Source organism: Trachemys scripta, chromosome 3 (genome assembly GCF_013100865.1).
Source record: "Trachemys scripta elegans isolate TJP31775 chromosome 3, CAS_Tse_1.0, whole genome shotgun sequence".
Classification (NCBI taxonomy): Eukaryota; Metazoa; Chordata; order Testudines; family Emydidae; genus Trachemys; species Trachemys scripta.
This window is the reverse complement of record NC_048300.1, coordinates 98,115,608-98,140,944: the sequence shown is the minus strand read 5'-3', so window position 1 is coordinate 98,140,944 and position 25,337 is coordinate 98,115,608. Positions and strand designations below refer to the sequence as shown.

The window sequence follows — 25,337 nt, the reverse complement described above, 5'->3', positions numbered from 1 at the left end:
TGGAGCATGAGGAGAGCAGGGGCGCATCATGCACTGCTTAGTGGTACTGCTGTCAAAAGTCTCCAATGTGTATTAGGCACATGAAAACCTGCAGTGGAATGCATATGTACACAACACATCTTGAAGAACAATAGCTATTGTATAGGTAACTGGGTTTTTTTCTGCAGGGAAACTTAGCAACAGCCAAGTTTAGTGAGAGAGCCTCGACCTGGACTTAAGTTGTTTCAACTACCTGCAAAAGCAAATTCCGTTAGACTAGGTTTGGACTATATACTAGCTATATGTATTCTGTTCAGAGCAGGGTGAAAATGTTGGTGTGCTCACAAAGCTCTGTAAACTTTTTTCTGGACAGTCCAAATGTTGTTGTAACTGAAGAGTTAATACAAAATGAGAATGTTAAAATGTGGGAGCTCATTAAATTCTTATTTAAATAGAAGCATTAAGTGTGTTCTTTTACAGAACAGTTTATATAAATCTCTGGTCTACCCATGAGTTATAGATAGGTATAATTTTTGCAATGGAAGGAGAATAAAAGCAAAACTGGTTACTCATGAGACAGATTATATTAATTAATGGAAGTCTTAAAGGTTGATAAGGTTTTAAAAAAAGTCATGCAAACAAATAATGAATGTCACTTATTTATGAGACAAAAAGGTATTTTAAAATAACACTGTATTGTTTGAATAACCATTTAAATATTAAGTTAACTAAGTATTACATGAGGTAATAATATCCCCTGACAAATGTGTTCATTTTCTAAGCCTCCAAAAAGCACATTGGCAATAAAAGAGAACTAGTTTTCCCATTTAGCTGTAGGGATCATTTTACTGGGTTAATTTCTTAAGGTGTGTGGGGGAAGTCAAAGCAGGTATTGGGAATTAGTGAAAAAAGAAACTTTCCCAATGTGTTCCTTCTTTGATTTTTTTTTTAATGATGAATAAATTTAAATGTAAAATTAACTATATATGCTAATATGAAGGAGCCATTTGAAGAAGCTGACCAGGCCCATGGTTCTTAAAATGTTACTGTTGGGATATTATAACAGTTTATTTGAAGAAATCAGAAGGTGTTGCATTCTCATTCATTGGCTTTTAAAAGATGAACAATAAACAGTGATCTCTGAAGAAAAAACGCTTGTACCTAGTTCAATGATTCATAAACCTGCAGGCTGCTTGCGGCCCAATTAGCACAGAGCCATGGCCCATGTGACAGCCTCAGGGCCATACAGGTAGTGTGTATATATATATATTATGTAGATGCTGCCCACATAATACACAGAAAGCTGCATATGCATCCCACAAGGGTAAATAGGTTGAGAACAACTGATCTAGTCTAAAGCATACTCAGTTTGCAAAACTTTTTAGATTAAAGTTGTATGTAAATTAAATGCTGCTCATTTTCTAAATGGGTTGCATTACATGCTACAGATTTCAGTTTGGGGGAATAATTCATGTTTACAAGTTGAAGCCCAGATAAGTCCCTCCTTCCACCATTGTAAGATGTAAGCCAACTCAATTTAACTGACCTCGATAGTTAAAACTAAGCCAAACAAACATTTAAAAAAAAAAATCTAGGCCAGGAAATATGCACAAGTCTTGGCAAAGATGAGATCTATCTCAATCAGCAACAAGTGAAACTTTTTACATCACTGCAAGTAAATAACTGAAGCACAGTGGTCATGAGGCTCGCTCATTAAAGTTAGATTTGGTATTTCCTGATGGGATACAATTAAATCAACCTATATCTGAACTTATACAGGAACTCCAAATCTGTCTACACAGATGGCCAATCAGAATCAATGATTTCAGAAATATAAGGATGAATTAAACATATATTAGTGTGTGAAACCAAAGAAAAATTTGAGATTGGTAAAAAGATGCTATGTGTTCGCAGTTTAAAATTGATTCACATTTGTAGGGTTTGGTATCTCATGACTTAAAGACAAGTATACATAAGCATTATGAGGTTTTCCTTTTTAGTGGAACTCCAGATCCAACTCCTGTTGAAATTTATGGAAAAATGGTTCACGCTCCTACTGTGCAAACTAGTACCATGTCTTAATTTCTCTTTTTAAAAATGAACTGCCTTCTTAAACTCATACCAGATCTTCAACTTCAGATCCATTAATGTAGCTATGCAGATTTACATCAGCTGAGGATATCTGGCCCTCTGTTTTATATTTTATAAAGGCAAACAAAAGGCACTATTTTGAAGTGGGACATGATCTAGTCCATCAGTGTGTTGTGTGTCTTCTGTATTGTCTGTCTTACATGAACTGTAAATCCTTTGGGGTCAGAGATCTTATCTACTACACAGTGCAGAAATACTGTCAGCACTCAACAAATTATAAAAGTCACATGCCTGGCTAAGAGTATATTCTTGGTTTTGTTAAAATAAATAAATAAATTCCTTTGTTTGTCAGCCTACTGTCCCTGTCCATTTAGCTAGTATGAAAACATATACTACTACTGTACTTGACCTTTTGCATGGCAGAGAAAATGTTTGCCTGTTAAGTTAAACTTAACACTAATATGATGCTGCAAAAGTAAAATGTATTGAAACTTATTGTGTAATAAGTTCTGTGGGACCTACTGGATGCAGGCCTTTTTCTGATCCAGTTGAAGTGGAGTGGTAACACTCTCAATCTGTGCAGTGTGATGAAGATTAGCTTCACTCTTTTAAGTCTTCTGGCAGGAGGAAATCATGGTTTTGTGAGCAAAAAAACCAAGCTGAGCAATTAATCATATTTAATTTTTCATGCCCTCTGATGTATGAACCATTTAAAAAAATTGTTCTGCAGACCAGTTTTGCTGCAGCTAATTAATCTTTATTTCCCCAGTAATGGAAACCAAATATTCTTCAGCCTGCCCTCAGCTCCTTCAATTTAGAAGGCAGTGATGGTTTGTGTGGTTGGCTTTTGCAGTCAGTGCAATGACAGGAACTGTTCAGTGTACAAGACTTACTTAACTGTAATATATCAGGCCTTTCTATTTTGCAGGACAAGTTGTTATGAATTAACTAGTCTTAATATTAAATATAAACCGGTCAGCCCATCTCTTTTCCCTGAAACAATCTAGGTAATTTTGAAACCCTTTCTTGTTCCCCAACAGTTGTTTTGACAGAGCAGTTGAAGACTGGAGGCAGTTCCATTGCGATCTCAATGACCTCACACAGTGGATAACAGAAGCTGAAGGGTTACTGGCGGATGCCCACACTCCAGATGGTAGCCTGGATTTGGAGACCGCTGGGATGCATCAACAGGTATGTGGCGTTCGGTCAGCGGACAGGAAAGCTGACAAAAGTTTAGCATGGATTTGAGCCAAAAATTCAAATCTGCCCATGCATAAAAATATATGCTTGAAATTGTGGTGGTCCTCTAAAGTTTTGCAGGAAAATATGTCTGTGTGTAACTTGAAATTGTTTTTCTGGTTGTAATTTCAGCTGTTTTTTTTTTTTTTTTTAAATTAGATTATAAATGTAAAAGTTTTAATCAGGAGTTAGGGACATAAGCCCTCTTTTCTGTCTTCTATTGATTTCCCTCCTCTTCCCCCTCCCCCCCCCATATAGGTTCAGTTGGCTACATTTTAAAATATATTAGAATTAATGTGTACTGTACTCCTTAATTGGGTATACTTTTTAAAATAATTAGTATATTTATAATTGGCCATTGCAGGGTTTAGTTTTCCATTCTGAGTAGAAAGCAAGCACAAATGTTTTGTTTTTATAAAACTGTTTTGTATAAAGACTCCAGAAAAAAAGAAAAATGTAATATTATTTGCTTTAGTTTTGCCTCTTCAAATTATGTTTTCCTGGTTCTTCTCATGTATCATCAGAAAGGGGAAGCAATTTTTCTGTTTAGATAAAATCTGAATTTAATTTTGTAAAAGCAAGAGGCTAAAGCATAACTTTAAAATAAACCCAAAACAAAAAAAATACTCTTAGCAATGTGCACGTGTCTATATTTTAGAAATCCAAATGTTAAATACCTGTGTTTTACAGGAGAAATTTATGATCTACTGAGTATTGCTTGTATTTTATTCTTGTTCTTAGTGCTGTTGGGAGTTTTCTTCTAGGGCATTTCCTTTCTCTTCCTTGAATCATCGTCTGTTCTGTTCTAGTTGCAAAGAGATCTGTACTAATAATGTAAGCTTTTTCTAGCTGATAGGGATATGTTAAGGTTTGAACATGACTTTTTCTGACTTCCCTCAGTTGCCTGGATTTTTTTGTAATATCTGCAGATCATGGCAGCATTGCCAAAATTATCCTTGCTAAAGTGTTGTAAGGTTACAACTACAGTGTGCCCACAAGTTCGGAGAAGAACTGGTGAAAAGTCACAATCTGTGGGCAATCTTAAAAAACGAAAAGAAAAATGTAGCACTTAAAAACAACAGGCATGAATGTAAATGCTAATGCTAACCATTTAAAGTCAGTTCCTTTATATTCAGTTGTATTCAATAGCAAATTGTGCATGAGTCTTTTTTAAATTATATTTATTTGCAAGTTGGCCTAGACTTAATAACAAGCATTTAATCATTCTTTTAAAGCTGCAGATTGTTGATGTAAAGTAGTTTAAAATGCTCTTTTTGGTAAAATAATATGCAGCCAGGATGCATTCTCAATGTTATAAGCCATAAATCAAAGTCAGTTTAGGTCAGTAATAAAATTCTGCATGGTTTTCATACTTGTGACAGGAACTTGAAGAAGGAGTCAGCAGTCATCAGACCAGCTTTTCAACACTGAACAGAACTGGGGAAGGAATCATACAGAAACTCTCCACTACAGATGGGAGCTTCCTGCAGGAAAAACTGGCGGGGTTAAATAAACGCTGGAAAGCAATTACTGCTGAGATCATGGATAGACAACAGAGGTAATAAGTTAATCAGAAATTTGGGTATCTGAGCAGATATGATGGGGAGAATCTCATTTAGAAGACTCCAGAGGAGGTATAGGATTCTATTGCACACTATCATTAGACTGAATTTTCCTGACATTTAGACCCCGTTTTCAAACTGCCTCATAGAACCACTTTCTCATAAAAGCATCAGCAATTGACTACTCAGATTGCTGTTAACACGAACAAACACAAGCCCACCTCTTCCCCCTCCCTACAGTTTTCTCTATTTAAAATGGCTTCACTGCAAAATCAGATTATTTGGAAGGACCACTTCAGTTCAACCTCACCCAGAGGAATTAGCTGTAAGTACATTTCTGCTGATTTTTAAATTGCAATGACCTGAACATATTGTCTGAAATCCAAAAATGAAGTAATAGAGGACACAAAGAGAAAATATATTGTTTGTAAGAGTTGAAAGCCTCATACACAATCGTTTGTTTATCTGAATGGACAGTTTATAAATAAGATCAGAATCCATTTTGAAGGAGAGAATATAATCAGAGAATATAAAGATCAGAATCCATTTACTACTGTAAATTTTGTGTAAAAGATCAAAGTTCAAGGGCAGTCTGAGCTAAACCTGCACATTTTCAGTATTTGTATGTGGGATATGAAATCCCCATGTGTCATTAATTTTAATGGAAATTGTGAAGCTAAATCCTCATAATTAATACTATTTTTGAGTTTTCTGAAACAAATCTAATTTTAAGTCTTCGCTGCTGCATATAGAAAATAAATAAAATCTTCTTGATTAAGTTATTAGGCAAAACCTGAGTAAGTTTTCATGTGCTATAGAAATAAGTTTTTTCCCAATGTTTGTATGTTTAGAGGCTCTCCTGAATATTTCCCCAAACAATGATCTTTTAGTGGCTTATAGCAATTAGGCCCTAGTAATTTCTGAAACTTGGCTTTCTGATGTCTTGGTTCATGTGCACTTTTTAATGTAATATTTTATACAGATTTTTGGAAAAACCTATTTGGAGATTTTTAAAGTAAAGTTTAAGCCATAGTTATTCGAATGTGATTTGCTTTTTTATGGTTGAGGAAAGAATCCTTTGATCAGCAAAACCAACTCTTTTGGTAACTGTCATTAGTGTAAAACAGAGAGCTGCATGTCATATTGGAGATAGTATGTACCATTCCCACACTGTTAGCGGCTAGGGCAGAATATCTCACACTGCAACAGGCGGTTAGTATTTGAACGTTAAATTTTGCAAACATTAGATTTGCTGCAAGCGTCTTTCTCAATAAATATGTATTTTCTTCCACTTTTAATCAAGTTGTCTCCATTTGATCATATATATTGATTTGCTTCATTTTGGTCTGTTATCTGCTGTCGGGTTTGTGTGTTTTAGACTGAAAGGAGAGAATCAGCAGCTAATGGACTACAGGAAGAAGCTGGATGAGTTTAGTTGCTGGTTGGAAAATGTAGAAAATTCCCTGGAAATGAGACCTACATTCAACCATGAAGAAAACCTGCGAGAATTAAAGGCAAGATAGATTAAAATGTGTATGAGTGCATGTGCGTCTTTCACTAATTCTGAATCTGCCACGGTCCAAATGTGAGACAAATATCCAAAATGAGGAGAGGCACAAGAAAAATAATATTGCATAAAGTGACATCGGATTAATTACCAAAATAAGGGACAGCTTTAACTGAGGGCCGTTGAGAGTTGTGTATGAGGTAGGAGAAGATGCCATTGGATGCAGTAAGTCAGCACACACTTATGCTGTGGAACCTTAGTGTGTTTGTTATATTCTCAGTTCAAAAACAGCTGGCACTTCAGAAAAAGAATTTGTGGCACATGAAAGAATAAGGGCAACTGCAGAACATCATATATTTTCATGTGACTAAACAGACTGAATACCATCAAAAATTATAACAAGGGCATGAAATTATAATTTGTTTAATGTGGTGTTTTTACTTTTTAAAGTGAGTTGTATTAACATTTTTGAGATTGAAATGTAGGAAGTTATAATTAATATCACAATGCATTTGAGTACTATAAAGTTATCCAATGTGTGTCAATGTTTTATTGTACTTTAAGGAAAATAAGCAAGTAAATAGCAAACTAAAATACTTGTAAATAATGACACCTGCGTCCTGTTACTGGGAAGCCGAATACTTCTTTAATTGTCCTTTAGTCAGCATGGAATACTTTTGGTTGTCTTTTAAATTTTATCAGTGTTGAACATGGAGAACATAATACTGTTGTATCTGTGAGCATGATAATGAGAGAATGCTATCAGGACCTGAATAGAATGGAACAGATCAGTCTGTCTGGCAATGCTACTTGGTTGAAATTTCAACTAATAGCCCCAAATAGAATACAAAAATCAAACTTCCTCCAAATCTGTTTAAATGGGGTATATTTGTTAAAATTACATCAATTTTTCATTCAAGTGCAGTTTATTGTATAGTGCCCAACCAGCAGTTATCAAAACTAATCTTATCATTTCCTGATCATTATATTCTTCCTACCCACACTTGGAGCCAGAACCCGGCTAGGAAAGTATTACTAATGATTATTACAGGCACTCAGATATTCTGATGATGGGCGTCAATATATAAAAATGTGGATGGATAAATGATTGCATACATATTCTCCTTGTTGTTAACAATGTAATTATTTATTTAGTTGTGTTAGGTGCTTTGCAGACAAATAGAAGACCCGTTCCCTGTTGTGCAGTGCTCACAGTTTAAGGCCCTGAACACAGACAGTTTTTCCCATGTATAATCCCATTGAAGTCAGTTGGGGACTACACGCAGGACAAACTTTTTGCTGTATCTGCCCTGCCATGTAACATTAACACAAGCAAGAGTGAATAAGGGGGGAAGATTCAGGGATCAAAATAAAATGAGGTTTTTTAAAGGGTAACTTTAAAATTTCCTCTTAACCTCTATTTCCCCCCCTTCCTGCCGTGTCTGCCTGAATGGAGCTTTTTGCAGGATTGGGGCCTTAGTTTTTAAAGACTTGAAAACTGATACAGACTGTAGTTTTAACTGAGGTGGGGAGACAGGTAATCAGTGCTTTATAATTTGAATATATTGGCCACACCAAAAGGTAATCAAACCAAAGTATGCATATAGCAGTTGAGTAGCTTTCATGAGTAATGTATAAAAGCAGATCCCTTCGCTATTCTCTGTTAGTTTCAGTTCCTCAGATTTTTCTGTTTCATGCAGGAAGAAAATAAACTCTGATAGTCAAGTAAAGCTTTTAAATACTCTGAATGTTTTCTGTTGTTTGGAATGTTGTTAGTAGAGCCCTGCAAATCTGCGGATATCTGTAGACCATGTTTGTGGATTGTAGATTGGATGCGGATACAAATTTTGTATCCACGCAGGGCTTTAGTTACTAGATCTCTAGTTTATATGCTGTTCAATTTGGTTAATTTTTCCTAATCAACTCTCCAAACGTCAAATTCTTTAGTTAATTAAAACATATTTGTGTGTGTGTGTGTGTGTGTGTGTGTGTGTGTGTGTGTGTGCGCGCACACATGCACAGTCATCTTCAAACTAAAGTTCTCTCTTGCTCCCTGTAGGGCTTAACTGAGGAAATGGAAGTACAAGGAGAAAAATGGAAATGGTTGAACAGAACTGAATCTGAGGTACTTTCAGATAAAATTCTTGGTTTTCAGGAAAAAGAGAGAATTTCTGACGCCTTAAGGACTATCAATATGAAGTGGAATAAGGTGTGTATTTTCTCCATATTAATTATGTATAGTCAGCATGTCTAGTAGTTTATTAGATAGAGGTCTGTCCTCCTTTCCGTACACATGTGACTCCCACTAATGCTTTCAAAAGCTATCCATGCACATCAGGGGAAGGCTAGACTCCATAGTGTAGAGCATAAGTACTGTTCCATGTCTAAGTGCTAAGCTCATGTAAAAATTGTTCAATCAGTATGAATTCTCCTTTGGTTTGGATCTTCTGGTTGAACTGGTTTTCCTTCAAAGAGCTAGAATGAGACAGGTTTTTTTTTTTTGTTTTAAACAAGCTGTAAAGTATCAATTAGAAATTGACATTTCAAAAGCTCTTTTTAATAAGAAATTGAATGTTTGCAATTATCATAGCAAATATTAAATAAAACCAAACTCAAGTTACATAGGGAAGTGTGGTGGATCATGTCTTACCTGGATTCTCTTTCCTTTTAGATAGTAGGAATTAGAAATTCTAATGAAATATGACCTCTTTGGCTTGATGACCTGATGAAGATAGGAGAATACTGGAGTATTGTGAATGAGGTTCTGTGTGAAGATTGATGGGACAGTTTGATTGTGGGTCAGGAATCTTAATATTTGCTAGGGGGAAGAGAGATTTGGTAGCTGTGGGGAGGAAAAAAAGATGCCTGTATTACTCTTGCTGCCTCCTCAAGCCAAGTAACCCTCTTCCTTTTCCTTTCCCTTTCCTTTCCCCCAAAATAATAGTGTAACTAAATTTGTTTGGCTCTAATAGTTGAATAATTTTTATACATTTTTTTTTTTAAAAACCTCACCTCACATTTTGGTACATCTTGTGTGCCTCTGCTAATATCTCAACTAGTAGGGAATGCATCAGAGCTTGGGTACTTGGGCAGAAAAGAATGGAAAAGATTGTCTCTGACCTGTGTCTAAATTCTGTTCTGTTTGATGCAAACTTAACTTAGGTGCACACACACACATATAAAAGACTACACTGTGTATAGATATAAAAACTCTTATCTGAGCACAGGATACAATTTTCATTGTAAACATAGTGTTAGTATTTTAGTATATTTTGTGATCAATATTTTAGCTATGTTAATGAGTGTTTCTTTGTAGCTGTTAAAAAGCAAACACCCTTCTGGTGTTTTTTTTTTTTTTTTTGCCCTTCCATGCTGTGCTGTAGTTGTTCAAAGAAGTACCTGACAGAGTGAGAGAACTTGAGGCATATGTTCAGCAGCTCCATCTTGTGACACAGGCAAAGCCTTCTGGTGAGTGATGAGCAGAAAACATATTTTACAGTCATGTCTAATTTAATTGAGTTTAATCCTGTTGGCAGTAAAAAAAATAATTGTACTAACTTGGGTGAAGTGGAGATTATAATATGAAGATTTTGCATCCGTGTATTTAGGACTGCTTTTGTATTATTGGCAACACTGGAGCACTTGATTGGGGAAAAGGACAAGTTATAGTTTTTTGTTGTTGCTTGAGAATTGAATATTGATGAATAAAACCACTAGTTCTTTATTATTTGTATTACCATAGTGCTTAGGCACCCCAATCATAGACCAGAAACTCAGGTGCTGTACAAACACAGAACAAATACAGTCCTGCCTGAAAGAGATTACAATCTGAAATTAAGTAAATGGATTCATAATGTTTTTCAAAATTCCTCACCCAGGAAAACTTAAATGGAGCAAATAATTCTGTTATAATTTCAGCCTGTCAAGGGTCTGTATTGACTTGAGTTGAAATCAAGACTGTTAAGCGAACAATGGTTCATATTTTTTATTACTGGAAGGCAAATGTCCATGATTTGAACTCCTGCTTGATTAACTTGTTATCTGCGCAGTAGTAATTTGTGGCATTTTTGGAAGGTGATCTGGTGATGCGTTGAAATGTGTGTTTTAAAATATGCACATCTCAAGCCACCTGACTGTAAGCTTGGGAGCCCTCAGCGTAACCAGGTTTGAGTGTTGAAGGAAGGGATAGGGACCAGACTAGAAGTGTTATTGTTCCTGCTCCATCCAACCAGACAACAGGCCAAGCTGTGAATTGCTAAATCTGTTCAAGGCCTTAAGCCGTATTTTAAGTTGTTTGTGCCTGAGGTGAGCTCTGTGTTGAGAATTTTAAAGATCTTGTGGTTTTTCCACCAATAGTATTAGTTTTGGACCTAGTCATAATGGAAGAAATACTTCAGTTCTTCTTTGAGTGCTGGTATGTATGTGTATTCCACTGTGGGTACACATGGGTCTGGAGCCAGAGAATTTTGAAAGCAGTGTCTGTTGGTCCGCACGTGCACCCTGGCTCATCTGGTGCTTCTGTCTGAAGAGACAAAGGGCAGGGTAGACTGACCGCCTCTCCAGTTCCTTCTCACTGCTGCGTGGTCTGGGTTGGATACTAGGCCATGCCCAGGACTCCGGGCTTTAAAACTTGTGCTTCCTGTCTGCGATCCTTCTCGGTAGCGACGACCTCTAATGCTCCTTGTACACCTTGAGGAAACCCACATTGCAGCAAGGTGGGAAGGGTGGGAACTTTGCCTCCTGTTGCACCTGATGGAAAAGGCCATGAGGCCCAATATGACCACGGCTAGGGAACTCCCAACCCCACTTTCCTATGCATCAGCCAGGCTAAGCAAAGAGTGTGCCAAATCAGGAGTGAAGGAGTGTGCTTCCACAGAGCCTTTGGTAGGGTCTTGTTGAGGGAGGAGGGAGCATTCTCATAAACTTGAGGCTAAATCTTCCTTCAAATCCACTTAGAAGAAGTCAGATCCAATCTCGCCTAAACTGAGTATTAGCTCAGCCCAAGAGAACTTAGAACGTACTAAGTCTCAGAGGCTTGATAAGAAAGCTCACAAGTCTAGGGCTTCACTAGTAGTGGATCAAGGTCTGGTGGTACTGGTGTCTCCAGTACCATCCAAGCACAAACTCTGGATCCTCCAGCACTGATGAAGACTGATTGCTGAGCGCATTGGTCACCCACAGTACCATCTGCAACGGTTGTGGCACAGACTTTCTTTATTGCAGCTCCAGTGGTTCAGACAGACAGGAATCCTCTCACTCTGGGAAGAGCTGAGGCCTACTCTCCTCCTGAGGATATATTTGCTCTCCCAGACCCAGAGTCTCCTACTTCTTTGGATCCCTCCTTTTTGAGAGAGGTTGCAACTCCACCACAGAAGCTGGCCTTTGGAAGGAGTTTGTCTCCCATTCCATTTCTGGGCTATGATTTCCCTCCAGCAGCACCATGGGCACTGCTTCTGGAACTGGAATAGATTTTTTTCTTCATTGGGAGATTCTGAACCGCCCAATGAACCTATATGTCGTCCTCCTCCAAGACAAACCTTCCCAGTCAGAAGACCCTGTGCCAACTTGTGACCAACCTTCACCTTACCATCCACCTCTGAAGTGTTGACCACCGTGACCCCCATTTGACCCATCCTTTTGGCCACACTGGGGGTCATTGGACCAATGCCATCCTGTTGGTCTGGTCTGCTAGGGAGTCATCCCATCCCTTCCCTCCTCTTTCAGGGGACAACTGGAGCTGTCCCTGAGCCCTACTGAGGAAGGAGGAGTATGCGCCAGATCCAATGTTTCCATCAGATCTGATGAGATTGCCATCTTAAGGGCCAGACATGGTGGTGACTCTGATATTTCCATCTCCCCCCGATGACTATAATCAATTCTAGGAGCTGCAGATTCCTGTTGAGGAGGTTCAGGATCCTTAACCCAAGCTCTTGGACATGCTCCAGTACAATAGCCCTCCCAGTTAATGAAGCCATCCTGGAACCAGCTTGGGTGGTCTGGAATATCCCAGCTACCTGCATCCCCATCCCTAAAGGGGCAGAAAAACGGTACTATGTCCCTGTCAAAGAGACAGAATTCCTGTTCTCTCACCTTACTCCTAGTTCTTCAGCAACTGCAGAGCGATCTAGACAACAACCTTGATCTACCCCAACTGATAAGGAGGGCAAATGTCTCAACTTATTGGGAAAGAAAGTTTTTTCATCTTCTAGCCTCTGGTTCAGGATAGCCAGTTACAAAGCCCTACAGGGTATGTCTTCCTGAATTGTTCAAAATGTGTGGATTTTACTGACAGTCTCCCATAGCAGGACAGAGCTGTTTCAGGCTATGAATTTTATCATAGACTAGATCAGGGTGGCCAACCTGAGAAGGAGCCAGAATTTACCAATGTACATTGCCAAAGAGCCACAATGTACATTGTCAGCAGCCCTCCATTTGCTCCCCACTGCCTCCCGCCTGCCGGCAGCTCCCACCAATCAGCTCCTACTCCCCCCTTCTCATGAAATCACTGTTTCACGTGCGCAGGAGGCTATGTGCGGGGGCGGGGGGAGGAGCGAGGGCATGGCAGGCTCAAGGGAAGGGTCAGGGGCCTTGGGGGAAGGGTGGAGTGGGGGCAGGTTTGGGCAGAGCAGGGGGTTGAGCAGTGAGCACCCCCTAGCACATTGGAAAGTTAACATCTATAGCTCCAGCCCCAGAATCAGTGCCTAGGTAAGGAACTGCATATTAACCTCTGAAGAGCTGCATGTGGCTCAGGAGCCACAGGTTGGCCACCCCTGGACTAGATCATAACTAAGGCTATCATTTTGTCATGGGTATTTTTATTAAGTCGCGGACAGGACACAGGCAATAAACAGTAAATTACAGATTTGTTGAAGGTGGAGTCCAAGCCCTGCCGCCCCGGATTGAATTATTAGAATTTTCAAGAAGTCATGGAGATCTCATAAAATCGCAGAATCTGTGGCTTCAGTGGCTACAGTTCATAGCCTCAATCATAACCAGCCACAGAGTGCCTGTCATGACCTCCCCTGCCCCCCCCAAGACTTATGGTCTCGTGCACGTACCTGACACCTTTTTCTAGACTCCACCTTTGTTTTGCCTACAAGCGTGGCTTCAAACTGTGTACTTGCCAAACCAACAGTCGTGAACACCATAGTGACTGTTCCCAGCAAAGTGATGTAATCCTTGTCATGGTGGAAGAATCCCCTCCAGCTATGTGTTGGCATTCTTTCCTTGCCTCCACAGGACAATTGTTAACAACACATCCCTAATGGGAGCGCACATGAACAACAGTGCAGTGCGAGGCACCTGGCTGTTTAGAGAGTCCATGAGCTACAAGCAGTTTGAAACTTTCCCCCGTTTGTTCAAGGTCACCATCCCCTCATAATGTCAGACAGCATCACAACTGTCTTTTACATCAAGAAAAAGTTGGAGCGAGATCCACCCTTCTGTGCACATAATTGGTTAGTCTGTGGAACTGGTGTATTGATAATCAGATTGCCCTGTTGGCAGTCGTCCTCCCAGGAACCCAAAATGTGCTGACGGACTCTCAGCTGACACTTTGTGGTGGATCATGAATGGGTGCTTCACAACTCTGTGGTAAACAATATTTTTGCTCTGTGGGGGTCCCCCACCAATCTGCCTCCCAAATAAATAGGAAATGCAACATATACTGTTTTAGAAGAATCCTGGGTTGCCACTCACAGGACAGTGCTCTACATCTTCCATGGTCAGATCATATGAACTGTGCCTTCCCTCCACTACAGCATCAAGTTTTGTGCAAGATGTGGCAGGACAGGGCATGAGTTATTCTTATTGCCCTCAACTGGCCCAGACAGTTTTGGTACCCAAACATTCCTACACATGTCATCTCAGGCACTGATCATTATTCCTATGTTTCCCAATCTCCTTACTCAGTGGAATGGCAAGATCAGGCAACCCAACTTGTGTCCACTACATCTCAGAGCCTGGATGAGCATCGTCCTTAGAGTAATTGTGCACTGAAGCCGTACAGAACATCCTTTCTAATAGTAGGAAGGATTCCACTAGCAGATTCTGGAGAGACCAAATTAGAACTCCTCCACCTATTTAAAAAAAAAAAAAAAAAAAAAGTCTATTCCTCAATGGAACTTGAATCTTGTTCTCTCAGTACGCCCTAAGCCTCCTTTAGAACCATTAGCTTTCTTGTGCCATGTCTCTACTACCAGGAATGAGACCTTCATGGACAGGAATCACCTGAGCCAGGAGGGTTGGTGATCAAGGCGTGTTGATGGCCAATCCTGCCATAAGGATGAGGTTTCATTACGTTTCCCCCCTAAATTCAACCCCAGAGTAGTCTGAGTTTCATCTGAACCAGTCTATCCATTTACCTGTATTCTTCCTGAAACCTCATGCATCCTTAGAAGAAAGGAGGCTCCATTCCCTCAACGTTTGGCAAGCCTTAGCTTTTTAACAGCAGAGAATGAAAAGAATCAGGAAATCCCCTAAACTTTTTGTCACCATAGTGGAAAAGGTCAGGCTGTATCCTGTCAAGCAATCTCAGAATGGATCTCTGGCCATATTTTTCTCTATCAGTTGTTTAATCTTCCTCCTCCTCATGGGGTAAGAGCTCATTCCCCAAGAATTTAAGCAACATTTATGATGTGGATTCAAGAAGTGCCTCTACTTGATATTTGTAAGACAGCTTTGTGAAGCTCAGTCCACATATTTGTTAGACGCTATGCCTTGGTACCAGGCTCCTCTGCTGATGCATCTTTTGGAATAGCAATCCTTCATTTGGCTCTGCCATCTGCAACCTCACACCCTCCTTCTGTTTGAGTACTACTTGTCAGTCATCCACAGTGGAATACACACAGGGACCAGCTCTCGAAGCAGAAGAGAAAGTTACCTACCTTATAGTAACTGGAGGTTCTTCAAGATGTGTGGACCATATCTCCATTCCACTACCCACCCTCCTTCCCCTCTGCTGCTGATCATCTCTGATTCATGGTGGAGAAGGAACTTGAGGTAGTTGGTCTGCTCAAGTCAGGGTGTATGTCTGGACCAATGGCCACTGCTTTCAAAGTTCTCAACTCCAGATGCATGGAGTGCATGCCTATCTACAGTGGAATACAGATAGGGCCTATACATCTTGAAGAACTTCCAGTTACTATAAGGTAAGTAACTTTTCTCTTTCAGAGAATGTCAGTAGTTCCCTTTCCTACCCCACTGGAAACAAGATCTATATGGCCAGGACCTATGCACTCTTCTTTGGACCTGATATTTTTAGTTCACCAAGTTGTTATTTTTCTAAAAATCATGATTCAAGTTTTATTTTTGTAACATTTTCTTCTTTGGGAGCCATTGTTGTTTTCTAATGAATGTGAATCATTGGGTCACTCTTTATTGGCATAAAATCAAGTGACATGCATTTTGTTTTCTGTGTGTGTGTGTGTGTGTGTGTGTGCGCGCTGTTGTCAAGGTGCTTCAAATATCATTGTTGCTATTCTTTCGCTGTAGACACTGGCATGAATTTGTAGATATTACAGAAAATGCCATGGTTTTTCTTTAGCTCTCACCAGTGTCACTTTGGACTTGATTTTTTTTAAATATTAGGGAAAGAATATTTTTAAAAATGCTGACTATATTTATCGTTTCAGTGTATCCTGCTGTCCAAAACGTGGTGTTAGTATCATCTCCCTTTGAAGCTCCTGTACAGACTCAGCAGGCTTTGGAACTGTCTGCACCTGCTGATCTGGATAAAACTACAACTGAACTGGCTGATTGGCTGGTGTTGATTGACCAGATGCTCAAGTCAAACATAGTCACTGTGGGAAATGCAGAAGAGATCAATCGGACAATTGCACGAATGAAAGTATGTCTCACTGGAGAAGCTAGTAATCTTGATGTGCCACAACAACTTTAATATTTTTTTTTCAAATTTCTTTATATTCTGTGAGAGAAGAAACAAAGAGAAAATCATTGTACCTTACTGCAGCTAGTACAGAATTATTTGAAAATGACTGAAAAATAAAAATCATAGTTCTAAAATTGTTGTTCTTTCCCCTTTTAAGCCCTTGGTCCTACATCTCCAGGCCCATACCGTTTTTACGCCTAGACCTTTTGATTTGGAGAAAAAGTGCTATATGTAGAGTGTATATGTGTAGGGGCATTACCAATATCCTTTGCTGGTATATGCCTTTTGTTGAAAGTCAGTACATCAGCTTTTGGTCAGTTTAGAAAGCTATGCTTATTATCTATGCAATATAAGGGTATTTTAGACTGTATTATAATGCAAATTAATTTATTTCCATTTAATTCTGAATTAGAAAGATGATTGTAAATGCTAATGTTAGACACTCACAAATATTTGTTTCTGATCATAGACCATCTGAAGCTGAGCCAGGACTAGGCATAGATGTCTGTGAGTGTCTACATTAGCATTTATGATCATTTTACTTATGTTAATTGTAAATTAATCAATGCGAGTTACAACATGACCAAAAACTGTAGTCTAGGCAAACCCTAAGCAACTCTTTGTATTGTGACTTCTAATGTCAGAATTTTTGGAAGAAGAGTTCAATGTATGGTAGCTTTAGAGAAGGTTTTTTTTTTTTTTTTTTTTTTTTTTTTTTTAACTTCATTGCATTCATTACATGTGGGTATAGTAATTAGTCAGCACTTTGCCAAAATCATGTCATACTCACTCACATTTTTGGACACAAGACATTTTTGATTGCATCAAACAGGCTGATTTTCCTTTTCCCCTTTAATAATGATTACTGTTTAGTAATAGCCTTGTTAGGGTTTATAGTGAGAAACTAATTTACAAAAGAGAAAAAAGAGGCAGCCAAAAATATTGTGCAGCACTTCCAATTAATGTGTAGTTCACATAGATTAATCTGCACTTCAGAATCTTCAATAATAGCCAATCAAAATAAAGTAGCTTTGTGATACTGTGACACCAAAAGTATGTTATACGTGTAATATAGAGATGGTAACACCTGTCTACAAGCACAATCTGTCTTGGGTTCATAACTACATTTAGTCCAGAAAATGTTTTTTAATGTTAAAATTTGCATTTTCTAATTTTAAAAAAAATCTAATATTGATTCTTACAGATAACAAAGGAGGATTTAGAACAGCGCCATCCTCAGCTGGATTCTGTTTTTACTTTGGCTCAAAATTTGAAAAATAAAACTTCCAGTTCAGATGTTAGGACAGTGATCACAGAAAAATGTAAGTTCTCCATTTTTTTGCAAGCATAATCAGTTTTTCATTGTACTAAAATAAACTATTATTTTTCTTTCTTGGTAAACTATGAACATTTTCCCTAATTATAGCAGACTAGCTTGTATGCATCTAGGACTTAGCAGTCAAAACAGTCAAATGACTTTCAGTTTCCCAGTGTTGTTTAAAAACACTCTTCGCTAATTAAAATGTTGCTGCTTCTTCACTGTCCATTTCTTAAGTATGAGGGGAGGAGGGGCAATACCTTGGGTAGTTCAGTACAGAGTAGCTCATGAAAGGCTTGAGAACTGCTGGCAAAATCCTTCCTGCTTATTCTGTTCATTATATTCAGTGGTATAAAAGAAATAATGTATTGTTTATTTCATTATGAACTGCTGTGTTCTCAACACTTTGTAATTGAGGGCAATAAAGACTTTGCTAGTGTTTGTCCCTGTTTGTTGGGTTTGGGGAATAGGAGGGAAAAAAAGAAAAAGCCAAGGTAATTGAGTTGTGTGTTGAAAGTGGAAAAAAACTTTGATAGAGATGAAGAGTGGAGGGTTAAATTGAGCATATAATGGAGGTGGGGGGAAGGGTTATTTCTTATCTGTAATAATAATGCACCTTTACCCCGATATAACGTGACCTGATATAATATGAATTCAGATATAACGTGGTAAAGCAGCGCTCCGCGGCGGGGGCGTGTGTGTGCGTGCTCCAGTGGATCAAAGCAAGTTCGATTATAATGCAATAAGATTTTTTGGCTCCCGAGGACAGCGTTATATCAGGGTAGAGATGTATGCCATAAAAACTTCAGAGATTGTGAGTTGGATTTTTAAAGCTATTTAGGCATTGCTGTACTCAGTGTTTCAATGGTTAACTGACAAAAGGGAGTTACGCCCTTAGTAACCTAAATCCCATTGGCAGTCCTTTTTGAAAATGAGATTTAGTTGTCTAAGTCAGTTAAGCATTGCACCGATAAGCACCACAATGCCTAAATAATTTTAAAAATCTGAATCCTGGTTTAAATGGACAGCCAATGTAGGTAGTTGTCTCAGGAGTTTTTTTCCATCCAGCTTTGCAGAGGAGACCTGAATGCTCTGGAGATTCTCCTCTTCAGGTCATTAGCCAGTGCAGAATGTTACACCATTTTCACTCCTGTTGTTTTCACTTTTGCCGTTTCAAGGAAATCACTGATTTTTCACCAGCAAGTGCTGTTTGCTTTTGAACCTAACATTTTTCCGATATAGTAACATTTTTCTGTTAGGAGTGCTGGAGCTCTTTCTTCATAGCTCTAATTTAGCACTACTGAAGTCATGCCTGAAATCATCCTGAAACTACTCTCAGGTTGCAGTTGATGACTCTAGTATATTTTATATACCAATACAATAACTTTACTGGTATAAGTCATTGTCAACATTCTTCAGTGAGAGAGTTGTGAAGCTGAGTGTAGCATTTCTTACTGGCGGAGGATGAGTAAAGAGGCCCTCATGCAGATAAGAGAACTCTTATGGCTTAGAATAATTTGAAATCATTTATAAGGGATTGGAATTCATATAAGTGCCATTAAATTAAATATGTCCCTTTTCTTTGCCTTGGTTCAGATGTGGAAAATAAAATGACTTGAGTACCCAAGTGTATTTGATACCCACTTATATCTGTTTAACAGCAAAATAAATACCCCTGGAGCTGATAAATATAAATTAGAATCAAGCATACTTAGTATTATTTATTATCTGTATTGAACACAGGCCATTTTCCACAGATCAGAATAAAGGTGATCGAGGTATTGTAAGGTAAATGCAATAAAGAATGTGAGTTTCTCAGATACTATGGTAGCTGGGGGTCATGTAAGTACCTAAAATAGACAGATAGCATTAGAAATAGAAAGGAAATAAGTACACAAGATTTTTCTGTTTAAAAAAAAAAACAAAAAACCTGTCCTATGTACATGAGGCACTATTAGTATAAGTGAGAATCTTTTCTAAAAAAGCCGTGCTCAGGATGTGCTCTGGAGAACAATGTAATCCATACGATCCACAGGTGATGGAAGTAACAGTACGGAAGGAAAACGGCAAGGGACGTAATAAAATTACCATGTCCTTTAGAATTCATGCTGATACTGTCAAACTTTAAGTAATCTGTTTGGTTGGCTTTGACAGTGGTTTTCTTATCCATGCACAGAACGTTTCTAAATCTGTCCATAGAAGCCCTAATCGATTTGAAAGAAATTTGATTTTTAAAATAATAATAAAATATGCCTCATGTAGATAAGAGACCCATATCATACCATCAATATAGAAGTGAAACTCTCCATAGATTTCTTTGCAAACTTGTACTTAAAAATTCAGTGGAGCACTATGTTTCTGACTATAGGCTTTATTTACATAACTTGTTGGTAATTATTACTTCAATTGACTTCGAGAGTTATTTGTGTGAGCAAGGTGGGCAGGATTTAAATCTGTTCAGGAGAGATGGGTCTCCTCATTGTTAAGGCTGCAACCAAATTCTGTATGAACCTTATGATGAGCCACTTCTGTAACTTAGGCTGGTATAATTGGCTAGTGCTGAACATTGCCTAACTTTACTCTAAATGGAAAGGAAAATATTTCTTCAAAGTATGATGAAAATTGGTCAAAATTCTAGAGAAATAGGACATTTTATAATTCCACAGTCGGAAAATCTGACATCTTAAGTTTCTTCGTTTACCTCTAGTTCTAGTAACAGAATGGTTTGTTACTACCACTTTCAACGTAGCTAAGTCTTCTTGACACCTCTGGAACTGGTAATATTTGAAGGAAATACATTGTAATGAATGATTATTGTATATTTTTGTAAAAGCTACTTAGGCCAGGTCTACACTAGAAACTGTTTTTGCTATAGTAATGTAGATTAGGGATGTGATTATTTTTTCTCTTGGGTGACATTTCTATATTGGAAAAAGCCCTAGTGTAAAAGCAGTTATACCAGCATAAAAATACGTTGGCCGGTGTAGCTTATTGCAGTCAAGAGGCCAGTATAAGCTATACTGGCTCAAGCACTCTTCTGCTGTTGTAAGCTGTGTCTTAGCTGGCTAACCCTCCTAGCGATCAGTGGCTATCCTGGCAAACTTTTCTAGTGTAGTATACCCACACTTTATTATTTTGCGTATCGCTGTAATTGAACTGTGGTGGACTAACTGTATACACATTAATAAAAACAGTCTTCCTAACCCTATTCACTAATGTTTATCCATTGGCTAATCTGTATAACCACTTGCCCTTTTTTCTTGCCTCTGTGAATATGAATACTGATATGCAGCAGAAATATTTTTATGGGTCTTGCAGCAGCTCTGTATACAGATGGTTTTGCTCTATTTCTGGTGGTCACAGGAAACAATAGATAATGAAGTCATGGCTAGTGGATGTGAACTTCAGGTTATAACTTCCTGCATTCTCTTCTGCAGTAGAGAAGGTCAAGAACCAGTGGGACAATACTCAGCATGGTGTGGAGGTACGGCAGCAGCAGCTAAAATACATGCTTTCTGACAGCATGCAGTGGGATCAGCAAAGGCAAGAAATGGAACAGCTCATAGGGCAGTATGATATCCGTCTGCACATGCTTCTGCAGGCTCCTAAAGAGACACTTATCAAACAGATTTCTGAAAACAAAGTAAGATTTGTTCATGTTTTCTAATTCCTTCCTCCAGCTGTATGACTTCATTGGGTCAGCATAGGGTCTTCTCTGACTTAGAAGTGTATGATTCAGTGTTGATAACATCCTTTGACAGGCCCTCTGTGCTTGTTTGAATATATACCTTTGTATGTAATTATATATTCTAAATAGCCACGTTTATTTTTGTTCAGAATTCCTGAGCCTCATGTTTGGTGAAAAGTAGTGAGTTTATGGTGCGTACACGAGTGTCTGTATATGTTTATATAACCGATATATTTATATCACATTCACTTAATATCTCCATCAAATAAATTCCCTTACTTAAGCACAGGATTAATGCAATGTGCTGACGCAAGTTTATCATACAGTCACTGAACATAGTGCATGTTACTTCACAGCAACTTATTAGCCCTACTGGAGACAGTGGAAGTAATTATTAGAGATGGGCCAGTTGATTCCAGAATTGACCTGAATTGTCACCCCAAATGCAGAGTGCAAGGCCCTTTAAGGATCTTTTATTATGAACCGATTTGAATAAATGTATCCTCCGTCCCTCATGAGGCTCCCAGCTTTTGATATTCCAATAAATCCATTGTAGTACATCAGTAAGTCCAAGTCCAAGTACAACTGCAAGTCCAGGGCTGGCTGCTGCCTTCCTAGGACATGAGAGATTCTCAGAGATGGGCCATGCTTCTCTGATGCAAGGAAGGATAGAGTGGGTTAGGGGAGGAGTAGGACAAGATGAACTAAAGCTACACAATGATTGAGTTTCCTCCTCACTTTTGAATGTGGATTGTTCTTGGGGGGGGGGGTGGAGGAGTGAAGGGATAGAAGCAGTATGTAATTTTAGAAAAAAGAATCTAAGGGGAGGGGATCAGGATAAGAGTTGCGTTGCAGAGGGTGAGGAAATGTGATGGTGAGAATTTATCAAAAGTTCTAAAATGAATTCAAATATTCTTCCTCGAGGGCTGGTCCCTATGTGTATTCCACATGTGGGTACTCATGCACGCCATGTGCCAGAGTCCAGAAATTCTTCATAGCAGTGTCTGTTGATCTGCACATGTGCAATAGTGTTCCTCGTGCTTCTGGTCGAGGGCGGTGTGGCTTGACATCTCTCCAGTTCCTTCTTACTGCTGCATGGCCTGAGTTGGGATTGTGTCCTCCTTCAGTGCATAATCTGTAAAGTAAACTCGTAAATAGTTTGTATATATTTAGTTTTAATTAGAATAAATCTATAGTTAGTAAGCTTATAATTAGTATAGGATAAGTTCAACCCCTGCACCGTTTGGGGGACAATCCCCGAGTCCTGGGACTATGCCATCAGTGATGAGCATCAACGGTGCCTGTACTGCTTGGGTGAAGCACATATAATATATACGTGCAGTATCTGCCAGTCCTTTCCACCTAGAACTAGGGAGGCACAAGAGCTCTGTCTGAGGAAGTTTTTGATGGAGGAGGCTATAACTTTAACCTGGGCCCTGGAGCCCCTGGTACATCAGCCTCAACTGACTAGCAGGGACCACCCTCTGTCCCTTCTCCCCACCCCTTCCCCCCCAATCATGAGCCTCAGCGTAGAGCCTTTACTGCCAAAGACCTTAACTGTAGGACAGTCTTCCCAACCTCCCATTGCAAAAATATGGGAAAAGTCTAAGGGGAAGGAAGATTCCATTAGGATCCCTTCATGATATTTCCTCAAAATGTTCCACCAAGTGGGTGTGGTGTTCTACCCTCTGAAATGATCACTGACCTCTTCTACATCTGTCACACAGCCAAATCTGGAGAATCCATAGTGATCCAATGAAGATCCTGTGCTGCTTCACTGACTGTCCCTAGCAACAACCCTTAGCTTTCCCCTGGCCACAGTGCCCTGGGAGCCCCTTTTAAAGCAATAGCTACAGGGCCAGAGGGTGTCCCATCACCACTGACCATCAGCCTACTCACTTTCTGTATCCCGCCTGCCCAGTCTGTCATTGCTCTTCACCATAAAAAGGATCCCAACGTGGTGGCTAACTCTCATTTTGTATGTGAGGGCTGAGATCCTGACCTGACCTTCTCTAATTATAAGTTACTACTGTATAACTGGTTACTAAGCTGAACACAACACTGACCATGTAACACTCCCCCCTTCCCTCCCCCCCCCCCCCAGCGTTCTGGAAGCAAGCAGTTTTAAAGTTTTAAGAGGACATCTGCGTAGGCAGTGATCTAGTACCTTCAGTATTCCCCTTTAACTTTTGTTCTGCCACCTAAACCCACTCTCTGGATTAGAGTTAGTGCCCAACAGATACGCTAGAACAGTGGACCAGAGTTAAACCCTTCTGCAGTGGGAGTAAAATGGTTCACTATTTATTAGAGGGCATAATTTAAATGTTTATGTTAATAAATACTCCATGATGATGATGTATCATTAGTGAACCATGCAAAACGAAGAGTTTAGACTAAATATGTTTAGTTTATGGAAATATATTTAATTTATTTACTCATTATGGATAACCATGCATAACATACTTGTCTCTCATATGCTCTGCAGTTTGAGCTTTGAGTCTTCTTTACGTTCAATTTTTTTATTTAATTGCCTCATGTTTTCTATGCTGTTAATATGTAATGTACAGCTGCATATTATTTGTTGGTTTGTAAACAGACATGCACTTCTGATCTTTGCTTACCGAGTATGGCATATTATTCCCTGTAAAGAGAGCAGGCCTACAGATCCTGAAGAAAAATTCCAACTCCTCCCATTTTTAATGGCAGGAGGTTCATGCCTCATAATATTTTAGAGGTTTTACTTGGAACACTGTGCTAGCAAAATTGTATGAAACAGACTTTTTGAAAAATATTATTTTGAAGTTCGCTTTTATTTTTACTCTGTATTTTGCTTACCATCTAGCAAGATGGGCAATGAAATGCAGAACAGAATTTGTGTAGTCCCTTGTTCTTTTGGGCAAGTTTTTTCTCTCTCATTTTTATTTGATTAGTTCATTAGCATCTATTGAAATTTATAGTGCCTTAATAATAGGAGATTTACATCAGACAAGAAAATAGGTATATAAACATGTTTTATAGTCCACGTGCAATAATTTAACAAAATTCAAAATATGAGAAATCAGACTTTGATTTTAAGTTTGCGCTGATGCCTTGTTTATTTTTACTGACTTGACTTGTTCTGAAATTTCTCCTTAGCTGCTAATACAAGAACTGCTTAAAGGGGACATAACTGTGGCTGCATTCAATAACCTCTCTAATAAACTTCTTCTGGACTACTGTGATGATGACACAAGGAAGGTGAAAGAAATCACTGACCACTTAAACACATCTTGGATAAACCTGAATCAAAGGTAACTTCAAGGCTCTGTTGAGTGTAAATATTGTACATGGTAAATCTAATCTTGCTGTTTTAAATAGTCAAAATATTGGTTATAAACTTGTGGAAATAAGAGGCCCTCAGAGGTCATTCATTTTCTGTAGCGTGCAGGGTTATCACTGTTCAGTAGTCACATATATCAGAGTGAGTCTATTTTTGAGTATTTCTCATAATGGGAACTCCCATAACTAACCCTAGAAGACTTTTTCCATACACGTACTGATTATCTTGTTAAATAAATAAATAATTCTGATGTTGTCACAATTTTTCCTTAGTTCAGTCTTATTTCTTTGCCCCTAGCCATTTCTCTCTGCAACATTTGGAACAATTCTTTCCCTTCTTTGAAATCAGCACCTTTGGATATTTGTAGATTGTTTCCGAGTTTCCTTTTTGTGAGTCTATACGTATTCAGTTCACCCTGCTGACATATGTTAATTCCTATGATCCTCTTCGTATCTTGGCGATCCTTTTCCTGAAGTGCCTCCAGTTTGTCATTTTTTGTGGGTCCCATATGTGGTACCTTTTATTTTCAACCTGAGTATCTAACTTGAGGAGCTGTAAGAACAGTAAATTATTCTCCGCTAGAAATTTACTTATTTACACTAATTGAAAAAGATGTGGTTACTTGAGTGCTGAAAGTCTTTCAATAAAAATATGGTCCCACACATGTATATGTGCATAGTACTATTGCCTGGAAGGTAATCAAATCTCCATTCAAATCCTGTTTTTTTTATTTATTTATATATAT

At 38.7% G+C, this 25,337-nt stretch overlaps 1 protein-coding gene across 1 annotated transcript in view; it reads left to right on the top strand.

Moving 5' to 3' along the window:
* UTRN (utrophin) overlaps positions 1–25,337 on the top strand; it is a 501,770-nt gene that overhangs the window by 159,255 nt on the left and 317,178 nt on the right. Inside the window, exons 42-50 of the mRNA XM_034766878.1 lie at positions 3,111–3,261; positions 4,692–4,867; positions 6,250–6,385; positions 8,438–8,587; positions 9,762–9,846; positions 16,011–16,225; positions 17,472–17,589; positions 21,023–21,228; positions 24,409–24,563. Coding sequence (XP_034622769.1) covers positions 3,111–3,261; positions 4,692–4,867; positions 6,250–6,385; positions 8,438–8,587; positions 9,762–9,846; positions 16,011–16,225; positions 17,472–17,589; positions 21,023–21,228; positions 24,409–24,563 — 1,392 coding nt within the window. The remainder of the gene's footprint in view (positions 1–3,110; positions 3,262–4,691; positions 4,868–6,249; positions 6,386–8,437; positions 8,588–9,761; positions 9,847–16,010; positions 16,226–17,471; positions 17,590–21,022; positions 21,229–24,408; positions 24,564–25,337) is intronic.